A 17,784-nucleotide genomic window follows, 5' to 3' on the forward strand; every position below is an offset into this window, starting at 1 on the left:
GTGGGTTGGGCAATATTACTCTGATTTGCATTTGTTCTTGCAGTGTTACAGTTTTGTGATGTTTTGACAGAACATTTTTTCGAACAATTTTGAAAAATGTCTTTGTTTCATCCCCTCCCCCCTGCCTATCAAAAACATGCCATTCAGTAACTGTGAGTGTAGGTGTTTTATTTCCATGCCTCAGTTTCTGATGTTCTCAACCCCTTTGGTGAGTACGGGCCAAGTGCTGGAAAACGGGATTAGAATAGATAGGCTTGATGACTGGCGCGGATACGGTGGGGCGCAGGGCCTGTTTCTGTGCTTTATAACTCTGACTCTCTATCTCCATCTAAAAAGGCTATGGTTGTTCCACGTGTGTTGAACTCTCAATCATGTACAACTCTCTTTCAGAACACATCAGGGCAGTATGCTGCACTGCCAAGACTCTTATTTAATTTTTGGACAGCCCATGATTTAAAAAAATATGAATATTCAGTACAATGTGTATACTAGATATTATGTCTTTTTAAAACCATATATAATTTGCTAATAATTGCATATGGTATCGTTTAATTTTATAGGGGCCAGTAGGCAAAGGACCTGGCTGTGGATTCTGGGCTGCTGGCTGGAGAGTGTGGCTTTTCTTCATGAGGGGCATAACTCCTCTGTTGGAGAGGTGGTTGGGAAACCTGCTTGCCAGACAGTTTGAAGGTTAATAACATTTCTATCTTTTAAAAATTTAGCTTTCATATAAACTGAAGAGAAAACCCTGTTGAATGTTTAACCTATTTTACCTCCTTCCTGCACTTAAAAAGACATTAGTAAAGCTTCTTCACTCTCAGTTCACTGAAATAACCTATCCCATCTCTCACTCCTCCGATCCCTCCCTGGTCAGGTCGCCATTCCAAGGGGGTGGCTAAGACTGTGACGAAACAGCGTGTGGAGTCTCACTTTGACCTGGAGTTACGAGCTGCTGTTATGCACGATATCCTAGATATGATGCCTGAAGGAATCAAGCAAAACAAGGCCAGGACAATCTTGCAGCATCTGAGTGAGGCTTGGCGATGCTGGAAAGCAAATATTCCTTGGAAGGTATGTATTTGAATGATTAGCCCATGAATGAGTACTTTGTGAACAAAAGAATATGCTGTTAGAGAATATTTTCTCAGACACTTAATTCTTCTATGTGTTTTAAACAAGGAACTGAATATCTTATTTGCTTCAAGGTGTTCTATGAATAGTGTAATTGACCGAGAAAGTATAGAATCCTGGCTGTCAGGTCTCAAATGTACTTGAAAATCATCTAAGCCTCTCGTTTCCCCATTACTTCCTCTGCAGTTATAGAAGTCTTTGATCCCTTTGCACTATGTTTTTAAGTCCACCAAAATCGTCTATGTGTACTTCCCCAAAACATTTAACACTATTTATGGGATTGATAAATTCTTAATTTATGACCTTTGTCTTTAAATATGATATTTTTGGCACTCAATTCAGCTCCCAGTTCTTTTTTTCATTGTTAGTGGAGCAGCAGGGATGGGCCTGTTTTTATTTGTTCAGCATTTAATTATAACACAAGCTTAATTTTAAATAGGATGTGCACACTTGTATCTGTATATATTATTTTAGTTTGCTTATAGTTTACGTTAATTAAAGTTTAAATGTAAAATAAATTAAATAGCATGACCTCCTGAGACTTGGTATTGATACAATAGGTTCCAGGTCTGCCAACTCCAATTGAGAACATGATCCTTCGGTACGTGAAAGCTAAAGCTGATTGGTGGACAAATACTGCTCATTACAACAGAGAGCGCATTCGTCGTGGTGCAACTGTTGACAAAACTGTGTGCAAGAAGAACCTGGGTCGCTTAACCAGATTGTACTTGAAGGCAGAACAGGAAAGACAGCACAACTACCTGAAGGTGCGTTCTACAGTTTGTACATTATTGAAAAACATGGTTTAATCTTTTGCTGAAAATCTCGAGAATGCAATATGGATATCTAATCACAGCCCTCTTAATGATTAGTAAAATGTCATTGTTCGAGTGAATACATTTACATCTATTGCAAATGAAAGAAGAGATACTGCTGGCACGGAAAAGTGATGGGTTCCCTAATATTTTTCTGGTGTTTTAAATAATTGCATCAAAATGTGAGGCTACTCGAGTCTGTCAGTTGCCTTCATTTAGTATTAAGCACATGTAATTTTATATAAATGATCTAATTGTAGTGAGATTACGTTAATGTAATACATTTTCTCTGAAAGCTCAAGGGTTGTTTGCAAGACTTGTCTAATTACTTGAAAGTATTAAAATCTGCTTTGTGCTGAATAGGATGGTCCCTACATCACTGCTGAAGAAGCTGTTGCCATCTACACCACCACTGTGCATTGGCTGGAGAGCCGACGTTTCTCTCCAATTCCTTTCCCTCCTCTTTCCTACAAGCACGATACAAAGCTGCTGATCCTTGCTCTAGAGAGACTTAAAGAAGCATACAGGTAAATATACGTGCTTGTGAATGAAACAGCGAATTGCATAGATTAAAACCATTACTGTGAGACTTGACTGAGCTTTATTTATATCTGACAGAGCATATGTTGAAATTGAACTGTTTTAAAAGAAATAAAAGTTTTTCTTCGATTTTGTGCACTTAATTTCAGTGTGAAATCAAGGCTAAACCAGTCACAGCGGGAAGAACTGGGTTTAATTGAACAGGCCTATGATAACCCTCATGAGGCTTTATCCAGGATCAAACGACACTTGCTCACACAGAGAGCTTTCAAAGAGGTTTGTGAAAATATCATAAATTCAAGATTGTACCTACCTAGTTCTAAATATATGCATACCTTCATCTTGCATCAACACATTACTTCTGTTATATTATAACCTAATCTTCACTTTCACAATCAGTCTTAGAATGATTTTGTATTTCAAACCTTTCTTCACTGACAGGTTGGTATTGAATTTATGGATTTGTACAGCCACCTGGTGCCGGTTTATGATGTTGAGCCACTAGAGAAGATCACTGATGCTTACCTTGATCAGTACTTGTGGTATGAAGCTGACAAGCGCCGGTTATTCCCCCCCTGGATTAAACCAGCTGACACAGAACCTCCTCCATCGCTTGTATATAAGTGGTGCCAGGGTATGTTCATTTGCAGTTTTTAGACTTTGTCATTTAAACATTAGTTTAATATCATTTAATGCACAAATAGCAGAACCAAATATATTTCAACAAAAATGAAAATGTTTGTGGCAAATTAGCTTACAAGGCAGAAGGATACTTTTGCAACTTCTTGGCACACATTGATTGCAGTGGAAGATTTTACACAAACATCTGTCTCTGACTCCTATTTTAACTTGTGTAGAAATAGAAAGCATGCAGTTTTGGTAAGTACGTAGTGTTCACCAAATTGGATACTCAGTTTCCATACACACGCACATACTCATTGAGTAGAACAATTTTTATATTGTTAAACCTTAAAAAGTATGAAATGTTTGTGCTTCCAATGAGGAAGAGGCATTTTCTATATTATAATGGCTATGTATCTTCATTTTTTTTGTGACCCATTCCACGTAGTTGTGGATGACAACCTTTTTAGATCATGGCCCTGCTAAATTGCTTTCCATTGGGAAAATGAAGCTATTTGTATTAAAATAGCAGATGTAAAAACATTTTTGAGACATTTGAGAAATCTGTATATTCCTAGGAGGGCTTTAAGTTTTGTTAACAGTAAAATTTATCATTATATAATGATTTTTTAACATAGGCATCAACAATCTTCAGGATGTGTGGGAGACAGCTGATGGCGAATGCAATGTCATGTTAGAGTCACGATTTGAGAAGATGTATGAGAAAATTGATCTGACTTTGCTGAACAGATTGCTACGTTTGATTGTTGACCACAACATTGCTGATTACATGACAGCGAAGAACAATGTTGTCATCAATTACAAGGTATGCATAATTTCTGGAATGGTGATTATCCTTTGCTGTAAGATGGATAGTTTCACAACAGTATCGAGTGTATGTTGATATTCACTGTTGAAATTGCAAGAATAAAGGATGACTTTTAAAACATTTGGGTAGAACAGAATAGTTATTTGTAAACTTTGCATATGCCAATATATTTTGTTAAAGAAGTTAAAAACAGAAGAATGCTTTATATTGTGTCATACATTTTTAATGTAATTATGTACTGCTTCTAAAACTTGATGTCGTAAATGGTATAAACTTATAAGGATGGTTCTTGCTACCTTGAATGTAGGTAAAGTAGCTTTGTAATGGTCTCATCCTGGTACATTGCAGCTTATCAAGGCTTCAGCTCAATTATTGCAGCTTGTGTAGAAATTGCAGTAGCATGAAGTTTACTGAGGTATGAAATGGATATATATAAGATTTTGGCAGCATGTTATGTTTGCTGTTGGAGGCATTGTTTTCTGAACTGGAGTGCATTATTGACAGTGCAAGTTCTTTTTTTTTTATCATAGCTTCCTTCTATGTTTTAGAACGCTATTATTTAGAAGACTTTTTTTTCTTCTCTGCATAAAAGGACATGAACCACACCAATTCTTATGGCATTATTCGAGGGCTCCAGTTTGCATCCTTCATTGTCCAGTACTATGGGCTGGTGCTGGATCTGCTTGTATTGGGTCTCCATAGAGCCAGTGAAATGGCTGGCCCACCACAAATGCCAAATGATTTTCTGAGTTACCAGGATGTTGCCACAGAAGTTGCTCATCCTGTGAGGCTTTTCTGTAGATATATTGAGCGTATTCACATTTTCTTCAGGTAAGAAAGTATTTCCTTAATGCTAAGCGTGATACTTTTTTAGCAAATGGTCTATAAAATTGCATCCATCCAATAACGAGATTGAAGTAGCCAAAATTAGATTTGCCATCTCTTGCTGTTGTAAAATGTAGACTCTCAATGCAAAATTACAATTTATTTCAACCTTAGTTATGCAAGCTTCTGTCATTGTTGATAATTGTCAAATAATATTGGAACATTAGTTTTCTAGGAATATTGCTTTTTAAGTGATTTAATTTTTTTATATCAAACCCCCCCCATTGTTGTTCCCTCTTCCCTTGAAGGCACTATCTGATGCTGGAGTAGGGGTCCACAGATAATGTCCATCATGCAGTACTACTTCTTGTGCAAGGCAAGACAATGAGTGTTGATGGGCTTTTCAAGTTCTGAGCCTAATCCTGTTTTAACTGAGTATCCACGTAAACTTTCCCACAGGTCATTTGATAACAGTTGTCTGTTAACAGAAGGGTGATCTTCTGACCCTAAAGGGATAATGAGCTTAGTTGTAATACCCAGTTGGTGCTGTTCGATTAAAAATTGGGAATTGAACTTTGGACCTTCTGATTTGCGTAGCTAAGTAGTACCTTTGACCAGTAGGCTGTTAGAGGACTGCTAAGAGTATATCTTTCTTCAAATGTGTGTAATAAAATCTTTGTATGTACAGGTTTACAGCTGATGAAGCCAGAGACCTGATTCAGCGCTACCTGACAGAACACCCTGATCCAAACAATGAGAACATTGTAGGGTACAATAACAAGAAGTGTTGGCCAAGAGATGCACGTATGAGGCTAATGAAGCACGATGTCAATCTGTAAGCATCCTTTCAAGAGTGTTAACTGGATGTTTTATCTGCTGATCATTGGAAACATTTATTAGCTCTTTGCCTTTGTCTGTTTTATATAACCTGTAATGTATTGGACTTCATCCTAGGGTGTTAAAAGAAGTGCTAGTGAGATAGTTGATGCGTTAGTTTTAGTTTTTCAGAATTCCCTAGATTCGGGGAAGGTTCCATTAGATTGGAAAATAGCGAATGTAAGTCCTTTATTCAAGAAGGGAGGGAGACAGAAAGCCAGAAACTGCAGGCCAGTGAGCTTAACATCTGCCTTAGGGAAAATGTTAGAAGCTGTTGTTATAGCAGGACATTTAGAAAAAATCAAGGTAATCAGGCAGAGTCAACATGGTTTTGTGAAAGGGAAATCATGTTTAACCAATTTATTGAAGTTCTGTGAGGGAGTTACAGGTGCTGTAGATGAATGGGAACTGGTGGATGTATTGTACTTAGATTTCCAGAAGGCATTTGATGCAACATCAAAGGTTATTGCAGAAAATAAAAGCTCATGGTGTCGGGGGTAACATATTGGCATGGATAGAAGATTGGCTAGCTAACAGGAAACAGAGTAGGCATAAATGGCTCATTTTCTGGTTGGCAAGATGTAACGAGTGGTGTGCCAGAGGGATCTGTGCTGCGGCCTCAACTTTTTACAATTTATATAAATGACTTGGATGAAAGGACCGAAGGTATGGTTGCTAAATTTGCTGATGACACAAAGATAGGTAGGAAAGTAACTTGTGAAGAGGACAGAAGGGGGCTACAAAGGGAGATAGATAGGTTAAGTGAGTGGGAAAAGACCTGGCAAATGGAGTATAATGTGGAAAAGTGTGAAATTGCCCAATTTGGCAGGAAGAACAAAAAAGAAGCATATTATCTAAATGGTGAGAGATTGCAGAGCTCTAGAGATGCAGTGGGATCTGGATGTCATAGTGCATGAATCGCAAAAGGTTAGTATGTAGGTACAGCATGTAATTAGGAAAGTTAATAGAATGTTATTCATCGCGAGGGGAATCGAATACAAAAGTACAGAAGTTATGCTTCAGCTATACAGGGCATTAGTGAGACCACGTCTGGAGTACTGTGTACAGTACTGATCTCCGTTTTTAAGGAAGGATGTAAATACGTTGGAGGCAGTTCAGAGAAGGTTTGCTAGTTGTTGCTGGGAAGAGGAGAAGGCCTGCAGAAAGAATTGCTAGACCTTGGCTGAAAAAACAAACAGTTACATATTCACACCATGCTTGTAGACAAAGGAGCTATTCCCTGCTCCAATTCAATCCACAAACAGACATGGTCAGACCAGTTATGACCAGGCGAGTTGTCTTATGAGGAAAGATTGGACAGTCTAGGCTTGTATCTGCTTGAATTTATAAGAGTAAGAGGTGACTTGATTGAAACATATAAGATCCTGAGGGGTCTTGACAGGGTGGATGTGGAAAGTATGTTTCCCCTTGTGGGAGAATCTAGAACTAGGGGTCACTATTTAAAAATAAGGGGTCACCCATTTAAGACAGAGATGAGGAGAAATCTTTTCTCTGAGGGTCGTGAATCTTTGGAATTCTCTTCCTCAAAAGGCAGTGGAAGCAGAATCTCTGAATATTTTTAAGACAGAGGTCGATAGATTCTTGAGTGGAAGGTTATCGGGGATAAGTGAAAATGTGGAATAATCAGTTCAGCGATTAACTTATTTGAATGGCAGAGCAGGCTTGAAGGGCCGAGTGGCCTACTCCTGCTCCTAATTCACATGTTAGTAATTTTTCAGATGCAACACATCCGCATATGTGCTGCAGTGTTTCTCACTTCCCCACCCCCTCCCATTTAATTTGTGCTCAGAAGTGCTATTCACTGTTGGCTTCTGCAATGTAGCTCTCAGAAATGTATGTAATGCATAATAGTGTGAAAGTTGATGACTTACAAAATTCATCTGCAGTAAGCTGAAATTCATTTTGATGAGGTTATTTATATTTTAATTCAAGCAATTTCATTTTCAGTGTCAGGTTGGTAGCATTCATCCCACTGAGTTAAAGTGTTGTGAATTCAAGTCCCACTCCATAAGCTGGCACTTGAATCCAATAACTGAGTGAGGGGTGCTGTTATTCGAATGAGATGTTAAACCAAAGCCCTGTCTCCCTGATCAGCTGAGTCTAAAAGGTCCCATGATTCTTCGCAGAAGAGCAGGGGAATTTTCCCAATAAAAAGTGACTCCTGACAACACAGCCCCCCGCTGACGTCATCAGAGCGCTCATAATTTTGCACCTGCACAGAACAGGCGTTTACTGCCAGTATGGTGCTGTCCACGCACAGCCTGCACCAGCACCTGGCTTGCCACGCGAACACGGCTAATGCACACATGCCCATAAATTAGTCATTCGTCACTCGTTACTCCTGCCACTCGGCTCTCCCTCCCGTTTCTGGTCCCCACTCCCTCATGCGATCACAGCCTTTTTTCTGAGAGAGCATGGCAAGATAGGCAGGGAGACTGGGAGCAGGAGGGATCAGGGGAGCAAGCGGCCAAGGGGGAAGAAGGAGCGAGGCCACGGATTCTGTTGTAATGCACACACAATCCTGCACATGCAACTATCCTGGAACTCTGGTCTAAACACAAAGCTCACTGAAGTGATGCTGGATCTAGTTGTTGATTTGGCTCTTACTACAACACAGAAGCAGCTCTCTGCCGGTGTTCATGCTGAACATGAACTCCCAGGATTTATCTGTTCCAACTTCCAAAATGTTAGAGATCTCTTTTTAAAATGCTCACTGGTTTAAAATTCGGGTTTGTGTCCTGAAATAATCGTCAATAAAATTCATTAAACAACCCATTGCGGGGAGCAGGAGTGGAGACCAGAAGTGGCCATTTTGCTTTCATTTGTTTTTGTTTTTGTGATGTATTGAGCAGCGCCAACATTGCTACTGGCAGCTGCCAAAACACCGCAGTGACGTTAAAGTGCAGGAGGCTGAATTTGCGCATGCGCAAGTACTGCGCCACCTAGTGGTTGCATTGTCAGCAAACGCAGCCTTCCCAATAACCTGAAATTTATCCTTCAACCAACACCACCTGGAACAGATTAACTAATCATTATCTTACTACTTACTGTTTATTTGTGGGACATTGTTGTGTGTAATTGACTGCGACATTAGCCTTTGTAACAACAGTAACTATTTCACTAATTAATTAATTAATTGTGACATGCTTTAGGATAGCCTGGGGAAATGAAAGGTGCTAGTCCTTTTCATTTTCCTTCCTTTCTCATAGAATATTTGAAACCTTACTGGGTCCAAATGGTCCTATTGCTTTACAATCAGGAAGAGATTTTATACGAAACATTAGGTTTCAAGATGTACTGTTGTCTCTCAGTGAAATTTATTAGAGGATTGACCAAATTAGTGTGTTAACCATTGCACATTGTTATGACCAGATGAGGAAGAGGTCTAGGGTTCCCTTTCAGCCTTCACCTGGTCTTCCTGTAACAGGATTTTATTTTTAAACACTGTTTTTAGCTCCCCCTTGCTGAATCCTTGTTCACCACTTACCAATTATAAGGCAAAGAAACCAGCACAACCAGTTTTCTCAGGTTTAAAGAGGAAAAGTGAAATTTATTAAATTTAAGCTCTAATTCGGTTAACGCCTACGGATACATGACGTGTCCATGCTAGCATGCATACGCGATACATGCAGATAGGGACGGAAAAGAGCAGAAGAAATAAGTGGAAAAGTTTGAGCCAATATCTGAAGAGTTTTTGTTATGGGTCTTTGAGCTCGCTGTTGAGTCGTTGATTGTAGGTAGATCTTGCTTTTCATTGGGGCCCAGTATTCTTCTTAAACCTTGTTCACTGTAGGAGACTTTTCTCTCTTGGGGTTCATGTGTCTTCAGTGGATTAGGGAGTTCTGTGAGAAAGAGATGGGCGCAGACAGACAGGAGAGGAGGTCTGCTTCAGTTCAGGAGTATTCTGCTTTCTGCCAGTGTCTCAGTTCAAATTCTGCAACAGCCAGTTAGTCATGTGACTAACTGGTCTGACCATGTCTGTTTGTGGATTGAATTGGAGCAGGGAATAGCTCCTTTGTCTACAAGCATGGTGTGAATATGTAACTGTTTGTTTTTTCAGCCAAGGTCTAGCAATTCTTTCTGCAGGCCTTCTCCTCTTCCCAGCAACAATTTGAAATTTAATGCCCATGTGGCTAAATTGATGTGCCTCATTTTTGGCAGGTGGGGGCCTGCATGACAACATAAAGGATCTTTGCAAAATATGTGGATAAAGCTTTATAGTCAAAAGGGAAGCACTATAAGAGGGTTTTGTATGAAGAAACACTTTTCTAATATAGAAACAAGAGTTCAGTAATTTTATTGCTTTCCATAGTGCTGTCTCTTATAATGCATTGAAACTGTTTGTATTGCTGCTGGCAGGTTGTAACAGCAGAGATTATTGGAAATAAACAATTGCAGGTACTGAGCCTGCCAGAAAAGGCAATAACAATCTTCTAAGCTTGGAGTAGATAGCCAATCAAATTAAAATCAATTTGAAAGTTTTCTTATTGGATGTTTACATTTGGTTAAGAGCTTAAATGAACTATATGACCAAAAGCTTAACCCAGTCAACGGAATTATTTTTAGGTGGTTTTGTACAGTCTCTGAAGGATTGTTCATGGAATTGCTTATATATTGCACCTTTTCTTGCAGTGGTCGAGCAGTGTTTTGGGACATTAAGAATCGGCTACCTAGGTCTGTTACCACTATTCAGTGGGAGAATAGTTTTGTATCTGTATACAGCAAAGACAATCCCAACCTGCTATTTAACATGTCTGGCTTTGAGTGTCGCATTCTTCCCAAATGTCGTACAAGCTATGAGGAATTCACTCACAAAGATGGAGTCTGGAACTTACAAAATGAGGTATAAACATTGCAGTAATTATTCTAATAATTTTAGTATTACTGTGCTTCATTAGATCGTTTGTTATTTGATCTATTATGTTGCAAACATAGCTTCAGTGTCAAATGAGGTGGAAAATTTACAATTGTCAAATACATATGATCGAATAATCAGGTAACAGGGAAGCAGTTTGGCAAAAGTGACAGTTAATTACTGAAATGGGCATAGCATTGTTGCACACCATGGAATCCAATATAAATAAACACAAGTTGCAATTTACAGAAGCATTACTCCATTGCATTTTAGAATTTTCTTAACACATGGTTTGACTCGCCCAAATACTACTTGTATTTCAAAAAAAGAAGCAAGAGTGTCTGCTTTATCTTACTGGTAGAACTGTTGCTTCAGAAAAGCTGGGGAGTTCTTCCAATGTCCCAGCAGACATTTATCTTTCAAACAACACTGTTAAAAACAGAGCAACTATTATTAATTCATTGCTGTTTGTGGAATCATGCTATGCACAAATTGGCCATTGCATTGGTCTACAAAACAACAATGACTTTGAAAGTCATTTATTGTCTAAGAAATGGATTGGTGTGTTCTGAGGGTTCAAAAGATGCTAAATAAATGCAAGTTATTCTCTAATTTGTATTACAGGTTACCAAAGAGCGTACAGCTCAGTGCTTCCTCCGAGTGGATGATGAATCTATGCAGCGATTCCATAACAGAGTACGTCAGATCCTCATGGCTTCTGGTTCCACCACTTTCACTAAGGTATAGTCCCTTCATTGATGCGAAACACAACATAGCACTAGTTGTATCAAGCATTTGCTTTTAAACCACAATTTTAATTAAGTCTGTCGGTGGTTATTGTGGATCCGAAGTTAGTGCCAGAAAGTTCTGAAGCGGATTTTCTTTTTTAACATAGTTTTGCTGTTGGGTCTAATATATGTTATCTGTGGCAAGAAAGGCATAGGAATTGAATAATAGGATGTTGCAACTGGTTTATTTTAAAAAGGTTTTTAACTTTATTATATTCATTATCTAACAACAATCTTTGTGCTTTTCTAGATTGTGAATAAGTGGAACACTGCTCTGATTGGCTTGATGACCTATTTCCGTGAAGCAGTTGTTAACACTCAGGAGTTGTTGGATTTGTTGGTGAAATGCGAAAACAAGATCCAGACACGTATTAAGATTGGTTTGAACTCCAAGATGCCAAGTCGTTTCCCTCCCGTCGTGTTCTACACACCCAAGGAGCTGGGTGGTCTTGGCATGCTCTCGATGGGCCATGTTCTCATCCCACAATCTGATTTGAGGTACTGTCTAAATACATATCTCCTTTTCATGAATTTAAATGAGCAAAGTAAAGTACTGCAAATTTAATCAAATGTATTGTGTGATGGTCTATAAGAATGTGTGTATGTAATCACGTGGATTGTAGCAATTATGGGGTGAGAGTGACTGCCCTTGACATCAAGGCAACATTTGACCGAGTATGGCATCAAGGTGCCATAGCAAAATTGGAGTCAGTGGGAATCGGGGAGGAAAACTCGCCGCTGGTTGGAGTCCTACCTAGCACAGAGGAAGATGGTTGTGGTTGTTGGAAATCAATCATCTCCGCTCCAGAACATCATTGCAGGAGTTCCTCGGGTAGTGTCCTAGGCCCAACCGTCTTCAGCTTCTTCACCAATGACCTTCCTTCAATCATAAGGTCAGAAGTGGGGATGTTCAATGATTGCACAATGTTCAGCACCATTTGCAACTCCTCAGATACTGAAGCAGTCCATGTAGAAACGCAGCAAGACCCAAACAATATCCCTGCTTGGGCTGATATGTGGCAAGTAACATTCGTGTTGCACAAGTGCCAGGCAATGACTGTCTCAAACAGGAGAGAATCTAACTATCTCCCCTTGACATTCAATGGCATTACAATTGCTGAATCCCCCACTATCAACATCCTGGGGGTTACCATTGACCAGAAACCAAACTGGAGAAGCTGAATGAATACCATGGCTACAAGAGCAGGTCACAGGCTAGGAGTCCTGTGGCGAGTAACTCACCACCTGTCTCCCCAAAGCCTGTTCACCATCTACAAGGCACAAGTCAGGAGTGTGATGGAATACTGTCCACTTGCCTGGATGGGTGCAGCTCCAACAGCACTCAAGAAGCTGAACATCACCCAGGACAAAGCAGCTTGCTTGAATGGCACCCCATCCACAAACATTTACTCCCTTCCCCACTGATGCACAGTGGCAGCAGTGTGTACCATCTACAAGATGCGCTGCAGCAATGTACCGAGGCACCTTAGACAGCACCTTCCAAACCTGCGACCTCTACCACCTAGAAGGATAAGGGCAGCAGATGCGTGGGAACACCACCACCTGCAAATTCCCCTCCAAGCCATACACCATCCTGACTTGGAACTATATTACCGAACCTTCACTGTCACTGGGTCAGGATCCTGGAACTCCCTTCCTGATAGCGCTGTGGGTGTACTTACCCCACATGGACTGCAGCGGTTCAAGAAGGTGGCTCACCACCACCTTCTCAAGGGCAATAAGGGATGGGCAATAAATGCTGTCCTCGCCAGCAACACGCTCATCCCATGAACGAATAATAAAAATTGTTTCAGATGTTAATGTTGACATCTTGCTTGTAACTTTAAATAGAAAAGGGTTCCTTTTTTTTTAAGTAATGTTTCAGCATAAATCTTGATTTTATAGGTGGTCCAAGCAGACAGATGTGGGCATCACTCATTTCCGATCAGGTATGAGTCACGAAGAGGACCAATTGATTCCTAATCTTTATCGTTATATTCAGCCTTGGGAGAGTGAGTTCATTGATTCGCAGAGAGTGTGGGCAGAATATGCGCTGAAGCGACAGGAAGCTATTGCACAAAACAGGTCAGTTTTGAGGTTATTTGTAATAATAGTGACAAGATTGTGTTGCTAGTTTGGTTGATTGACAAACTATTTATAATCTCAGGCGCCTAACTTTGGAAGATCTGGAAGATTCCTGGGATAGAGGTATCCCACGTATTAACACGCTGTTTCAGAAGGACAGGCACACACTGGCTTATGATAAGGGCTGGAGAGTGAGAACTGATTTTAAACAGTACCAGGTATGACTTCTTTAAAAAAAAAAAATGTTTTTTTAAGATATGCTATTCTTCACCCACAACCTTTTTAGCCTCTCTGACCTCCCTCAATCAGAGGTCAGTGCTGTTCTAAAACTGGCCATTTGTGCAGAAGATGCACCAAAATCAACCTTTGAAAACATTTCTCGTCCTGTGGCTTCCACTTAACAATTCTTTCATAGCACAGTTGAGGTTGGGAACTCGCTGTTTGTGGCACTCTGTCAAATCGTTTCATGGTTCAGCACTTGGAACGTCACCATGTCGAAACTTTTGTGTTTCGGCTGTCCTGGTGGTGAATTTATCCATTTGGCAGCTGGGCCATGCAGATAAGTAAGGTCCCCAAACTTAATCTCAGGTCTGTGCTGTGTTAACTGATCTCAGCCAGGATGGTGGCAATTAATGAGGGAAATCAATAAGAATTCCTGCTACTGGTAACCTTTTCAGAAGTCTTGCAAATCAATAATCACCTCTTTTATGAGCGATGGAAGGGAAACTAACAGCTGTGAAACTGAGACTTGATGCCATGATGGGTTGTTGGGAGGCCAATGGAGGTGGTGGTGTTGAGTGGGAGGGGGTGCAGTTTGGTCAAAAAGAATCCGGAAAGAGAAAAACTACCTCTTGAAAAGTTTAGAAGTGACCAGTTACGATAAAAGCAAACAAATTTTGCTTCTATAAATATTGGGTGTCCATTTCATTGAAATGAATGCAATATGGAGAGGGATGGTAAGCTTTTAAATGTTATAGAATTAGTAGATTGGTATTTTGTTTCCATTTTCTTTTTCTTTCTCCCCACCTGTCATGTGCATAGAGGTGGATTGTAACACCTATACTTCTGCACTGGGTAGCAGTGAATATTTGGTCCCAACTATCAGTGGTAGTACTTCAGTTTTGAAGAAGTAAATCGCAAATGGCTAAGTTGAGCATTAACTTAAAATTCCCACCTAGGACTTGAGTTTATGTAAGAGGCAGGTGCTTGTAACCTTGTTTGCTGCTAATCATAGAATTTCTAAATGATAACAGACAATGCATTAATGGTAAGGAAAATGCAGACTATCCCTGTGTCTTTAATCGTTGAATATGTGTAGCTAAGATATTTTATTGTTCCCAGGTGTTAAAGCAGAATCCATTCTGGTGGACCCATCAGAGACATGATGGCAAGCTGTGGAATTTGAACAACTACCGTACAGACATGATCCAAGCACTAGGTGGTGTTGAAGGCATTTTGGAGCACACACTCTTCAAGGGAACATATTTTCCTACATGGGAGGGTCTGTTCTGGTATGTGGTTTATTTTTTTTTAAATCTTCTTACTGATTTAATGAGTGCATTAAGGAGGTCCTATAGGGGGCATGTAAATGTTATCTATGTTCTGATCATCTTTATATGCAACTCTGAGGACCATTTGCTTCAACCATAGAACAGTTACGGCACAGAAAGAGGCCATTCAGCCCATCATGTCTGCGTCGGCTGAAAAAAACTAGCCACCCAGTCCAATCCCACTTTTCAGCACCTGGTCCGTAGCCTTGCAGGTTACAGCACTTAAGGTGCAGGTCCAGGTACCTTTTACCTTTCAACTCCTATTTTATATTTTTAACCAAATGTACATGTTTGATTTTGGGTAACAACAAGAAATTTTCAAATGTACCTAAAATTCTATACTTAAAGGGAGAAGGCAAGTGGTTTTGAGGAATCCATGAAGTGGAAGAAGCTGACTAATGCCCAGCGATCTGGTTTGAACCAAATTCCCAACAGAAGATTCACTCTTTGGTGGTCACCAACTATCAACAGAGCTAATGTAAGTTTGTGTGATTACTGTGAAATTAATCTTACATTTTTTTTAATAAAATGGGTTGTCAAAAACGAGCTTAAAATATTTTTTCTATCCTCAGGTTTATGTAGGTTTCCAGGTGCAGTTAGATCTAACAGGAATTTTCATGCATGGCAAAATCCCCACTCTCAAGATTTCTTTGATCCAGATCTTCAGAGCCCATTTGTGGCAGAAAATTCATGAGAGCATTGTTATGGACTTGTGTCAGGTCAGTGTTCACAGTACTGCTTCAGGTTTAGAACACTTTCATTGGTTTGGAATTGGATTGGGGAGGACCATGAAAACTGAAACAAAGGAGAATAGATTTAAAAGCAGGAAAAAAAAGGGTGGAAGGAAGTTTTACTGATCAAGGGATGAACTTATGGAAAAAAAGCAAGAGAGGAAGATAAAGGTCCAAAGAGCTAAATTGCTGAAGGGACAACTTCCACTGAATTTTTTTGTGTACCTATGTTTGAAGTTAAAATGCACACCTGTGATATAACTAGTCTTAATACACCTTAGCATGGAAAGAGACAAAGTGAGCAGTTTAGCTTCAGAATCATGCAAAGGGTTCAAATTATCTTGCTTGCAGTTTTTGAAGAGTTGCTGTTTCAGGGATATGGATTTCAAATCAAAGATTTTCTCTGTAGGTCTTTGATCAAGAGTTAGATGCTTTGGAGATTGAGACTGTGCAGAAAGAGACCATTCACCCCAGAAAGTCCTACAAAATGAACTCCTCCTGTGCTGATATTCTACTGTTTGCTTCATACAAGTGGAATGTTTCCAGACCATCACTACTTGCTGACTCAAAGTATGTCCATTCTACCATTTTCATGAGAGATGGAATCCTTGCTGTAAGATGCAATCTATGCTTAAACCGTGTTTATCTTGATAGCATTGATCTAATTTATGAAAACTCCAAATTTTCTGCAGTTTTTGCATTCCTATTTTGAATCATACTGTATATACTGATGAGATTTCTTTTTTTAGAGATGTGATGGACAGCACTACTACTCAAAAATACTGGATAGATATTCAGTTGCGGTGGGGTGACTATGACTCTCATGATATTGAGAGATACGCCAGGGCCAAGTTCTTGGACTATACAACAGATAACATGAGTATCTACCCTTCACCTACTGGTGTGTTGATTGCTATTGATCTGGCCTATAATTTGCACAGGTACGTATTGTACTAGGCCTGCAGCCAGTCGTATAAATTCATAATGTATTCTTAAATGGATAGGAGGAAGTGTTACGGATAAATATGTTACACATTTATTTTGCTCATTATACCTTGGTAATTCAAAGACCAGCATTTTTATTGTTTTCACTTCTTAGGCAAAAAAACATTTTTGGATAGGGATTTGGGCAACACATGTAGGTGTACAAATATGATTTTTTTTGAACTGCACCAAATCAATTGCCATAATAAACAGTAAATTCAACAGAATATGTTGCACGAAATAGCATTTCTTGAGAGAAATTTTGTCCAATTTCTGTCCTGAAATTGCTTTGGAAAAATTTACTGATACTCTCTTTATCTTGCAGTGCTTATGGTAACTGGTTTCCAGGTGCCAAGCCATTGATCCAGCAGGCAATGGCAAAGATCATGAAGGCTAACCCAGCTTTGTATGTGTTGAGAGAACGTATTCGAAAGGGTCTACAGCTGTATTCTTCTGAGCCAACTGAACCTTACCTATCCTCACAGAATTATGGTGAACTCTTCTCCAACCAAATCATATGGTTTGTGGATGATACTAATGTGTACAGGGTCACCATTCATAAGGTAAGAAATACCAACTATGTCCAGTAACTATGCTTGGCTAAGAGTTCATTCAGGTTATACTATGCAATTTTAGAAGATGAAAAGTATTTGAACAAAAAAATTGAGTGAACTGTCTCTAATGGTTAGCTGTGCTGCTTCTATTGTACTGCTTTTCATAATTTAATTGCCATAAATGTGTTCCTTCCACAGACTTTTGAAGGTAACTTGACAACAAAGCCCATTAATGGAGCCATTTTCATCTTCAATCCCAGGACAGGACAGTTGTTCCTTAAAATTATTCACACTTCAGTTTGGGCTGGGCAGAAACGTTTGGGCCAGGTAATATTCAGAAGCAATATTTCACACTCCACGATATGCATACAAAATACAGGCTGTTAAAAGCCTTAATGACAAAAAAACTTGGTGTTTAGGTCATGTACATTTGATGTTTTGGTTTAACTTTGAAAGAGGGTTGTAATGTCAGTTATTTTTCAGTTAATTTTCAGCCCCATTTGATATAGGAGAAGGCAAAAAAAACAATTAAAACAACTTTGTCATGGTATTGTAAGGATTTTGCTAATTTAACCAATA

At 39.4% G+C, this 17,784-nt stretch overlaps 1 protein-coding gene across 1 annotated transcript in view; it reads left to right on the forward strand.

Annotated features, from left to right (window-relative positions):
- prpf8 (pre-mRNA processing factor 8) overlaps positions 1 to 17,784 on the forward strand; it is a 48,782-nt gene that overhangs the window by 17,172 nt on the left and 13,826 nt on the right. Inside the window, exons 13-33 of the mRNA XM_068010364.1 lie at positions 561 to 690; positions 875 to 1,071; positions 1,692 to 1,898; positions 2,310 to 2,473; positions 2,636 to 2,762; positions 2,928 to 3,120; positions 3,746 to 3,933; positions 4,529 to 4,767; positions 5,450 to 5,596; positions 10,291 to 10,501; positions 11,138 to 11,254; positions 11,552 to 11,799; positions 13,207 to 13,386; positions 13,469 to 13,604; positions 14,728 to 14,897; positions 15,285 to 15,414; positions 15,509 to 15,655; positions 16,077 to 16,237; positions 16,417 to 16,608; positions 16,977 to 17,214; positions 17,404 to 17,532. Coding sequence (XP_067866465.1) covers positions 561 to 690; positions 875 to 1,071; positions 1,692 to 1,898; positions 2,310 to 2,473; positions 2,636 to 2,762; positions 2,928 to 3,120; positions 3,746 to 3,933; positions 4,529 to 4,767; positions 5,450 to 5,596; positions 10,291 to 10,501; positions 11,138 to 11,254; positions 11,552 to 11,799; positions 13,207 to 13,386; positions 13,469 to 13,604; positions 14,728 to 14,897; positions 15,285 to 15,414; positions 15,509 to 15,655; positions 16,077 to 16,237; positions 16,417 to 16,608; positions 16,977 to 17,214; positions 17,404 to 17,532 — 3,651 coding nt within the window. The remainder of the gene's footprint in view (positions 1 to 560; positions 691 to 874; positions 1,072 to 1,691; positions 1,899 to 2,309; positions 2,474 to 2,635; positions 2,763 to 2,927; positions 3,121 to 3,745; positions 3,934 to 4,528; positions 4,768 to 5,449; positions 5,597 to 10,290; positions 10,502 to 11,137; positions 11,255 to 11,551; positions 11,800 to 13,206; positions 13,387 to 13,468; positions 13,605 to 14,727; positions 14,898 to 15,284; positions 15,415 to 15,508; positions 15,656 to 16,076; positions 16,238 to 16,416; positions 16,609 to 16,976; positions 17,215 to 17,403; positions 17,533 to 17,784) is intronic.

This window comes from Heterodontus francisci, chromosome 30, assembly GCF_036365525.1.
Source record: "Heterodontus francisci isolate sHetFra1 chromosome 30, sHetFra1.hap1, whole genome shotgun sequence".
Classification (NCBI taxonomy): Eukaryota; Metazoa; Chordata; class Chondrichthyes; order Heterodontiformes; family Heterodontidae; genus Heterodontus; species Heterodontus francisci.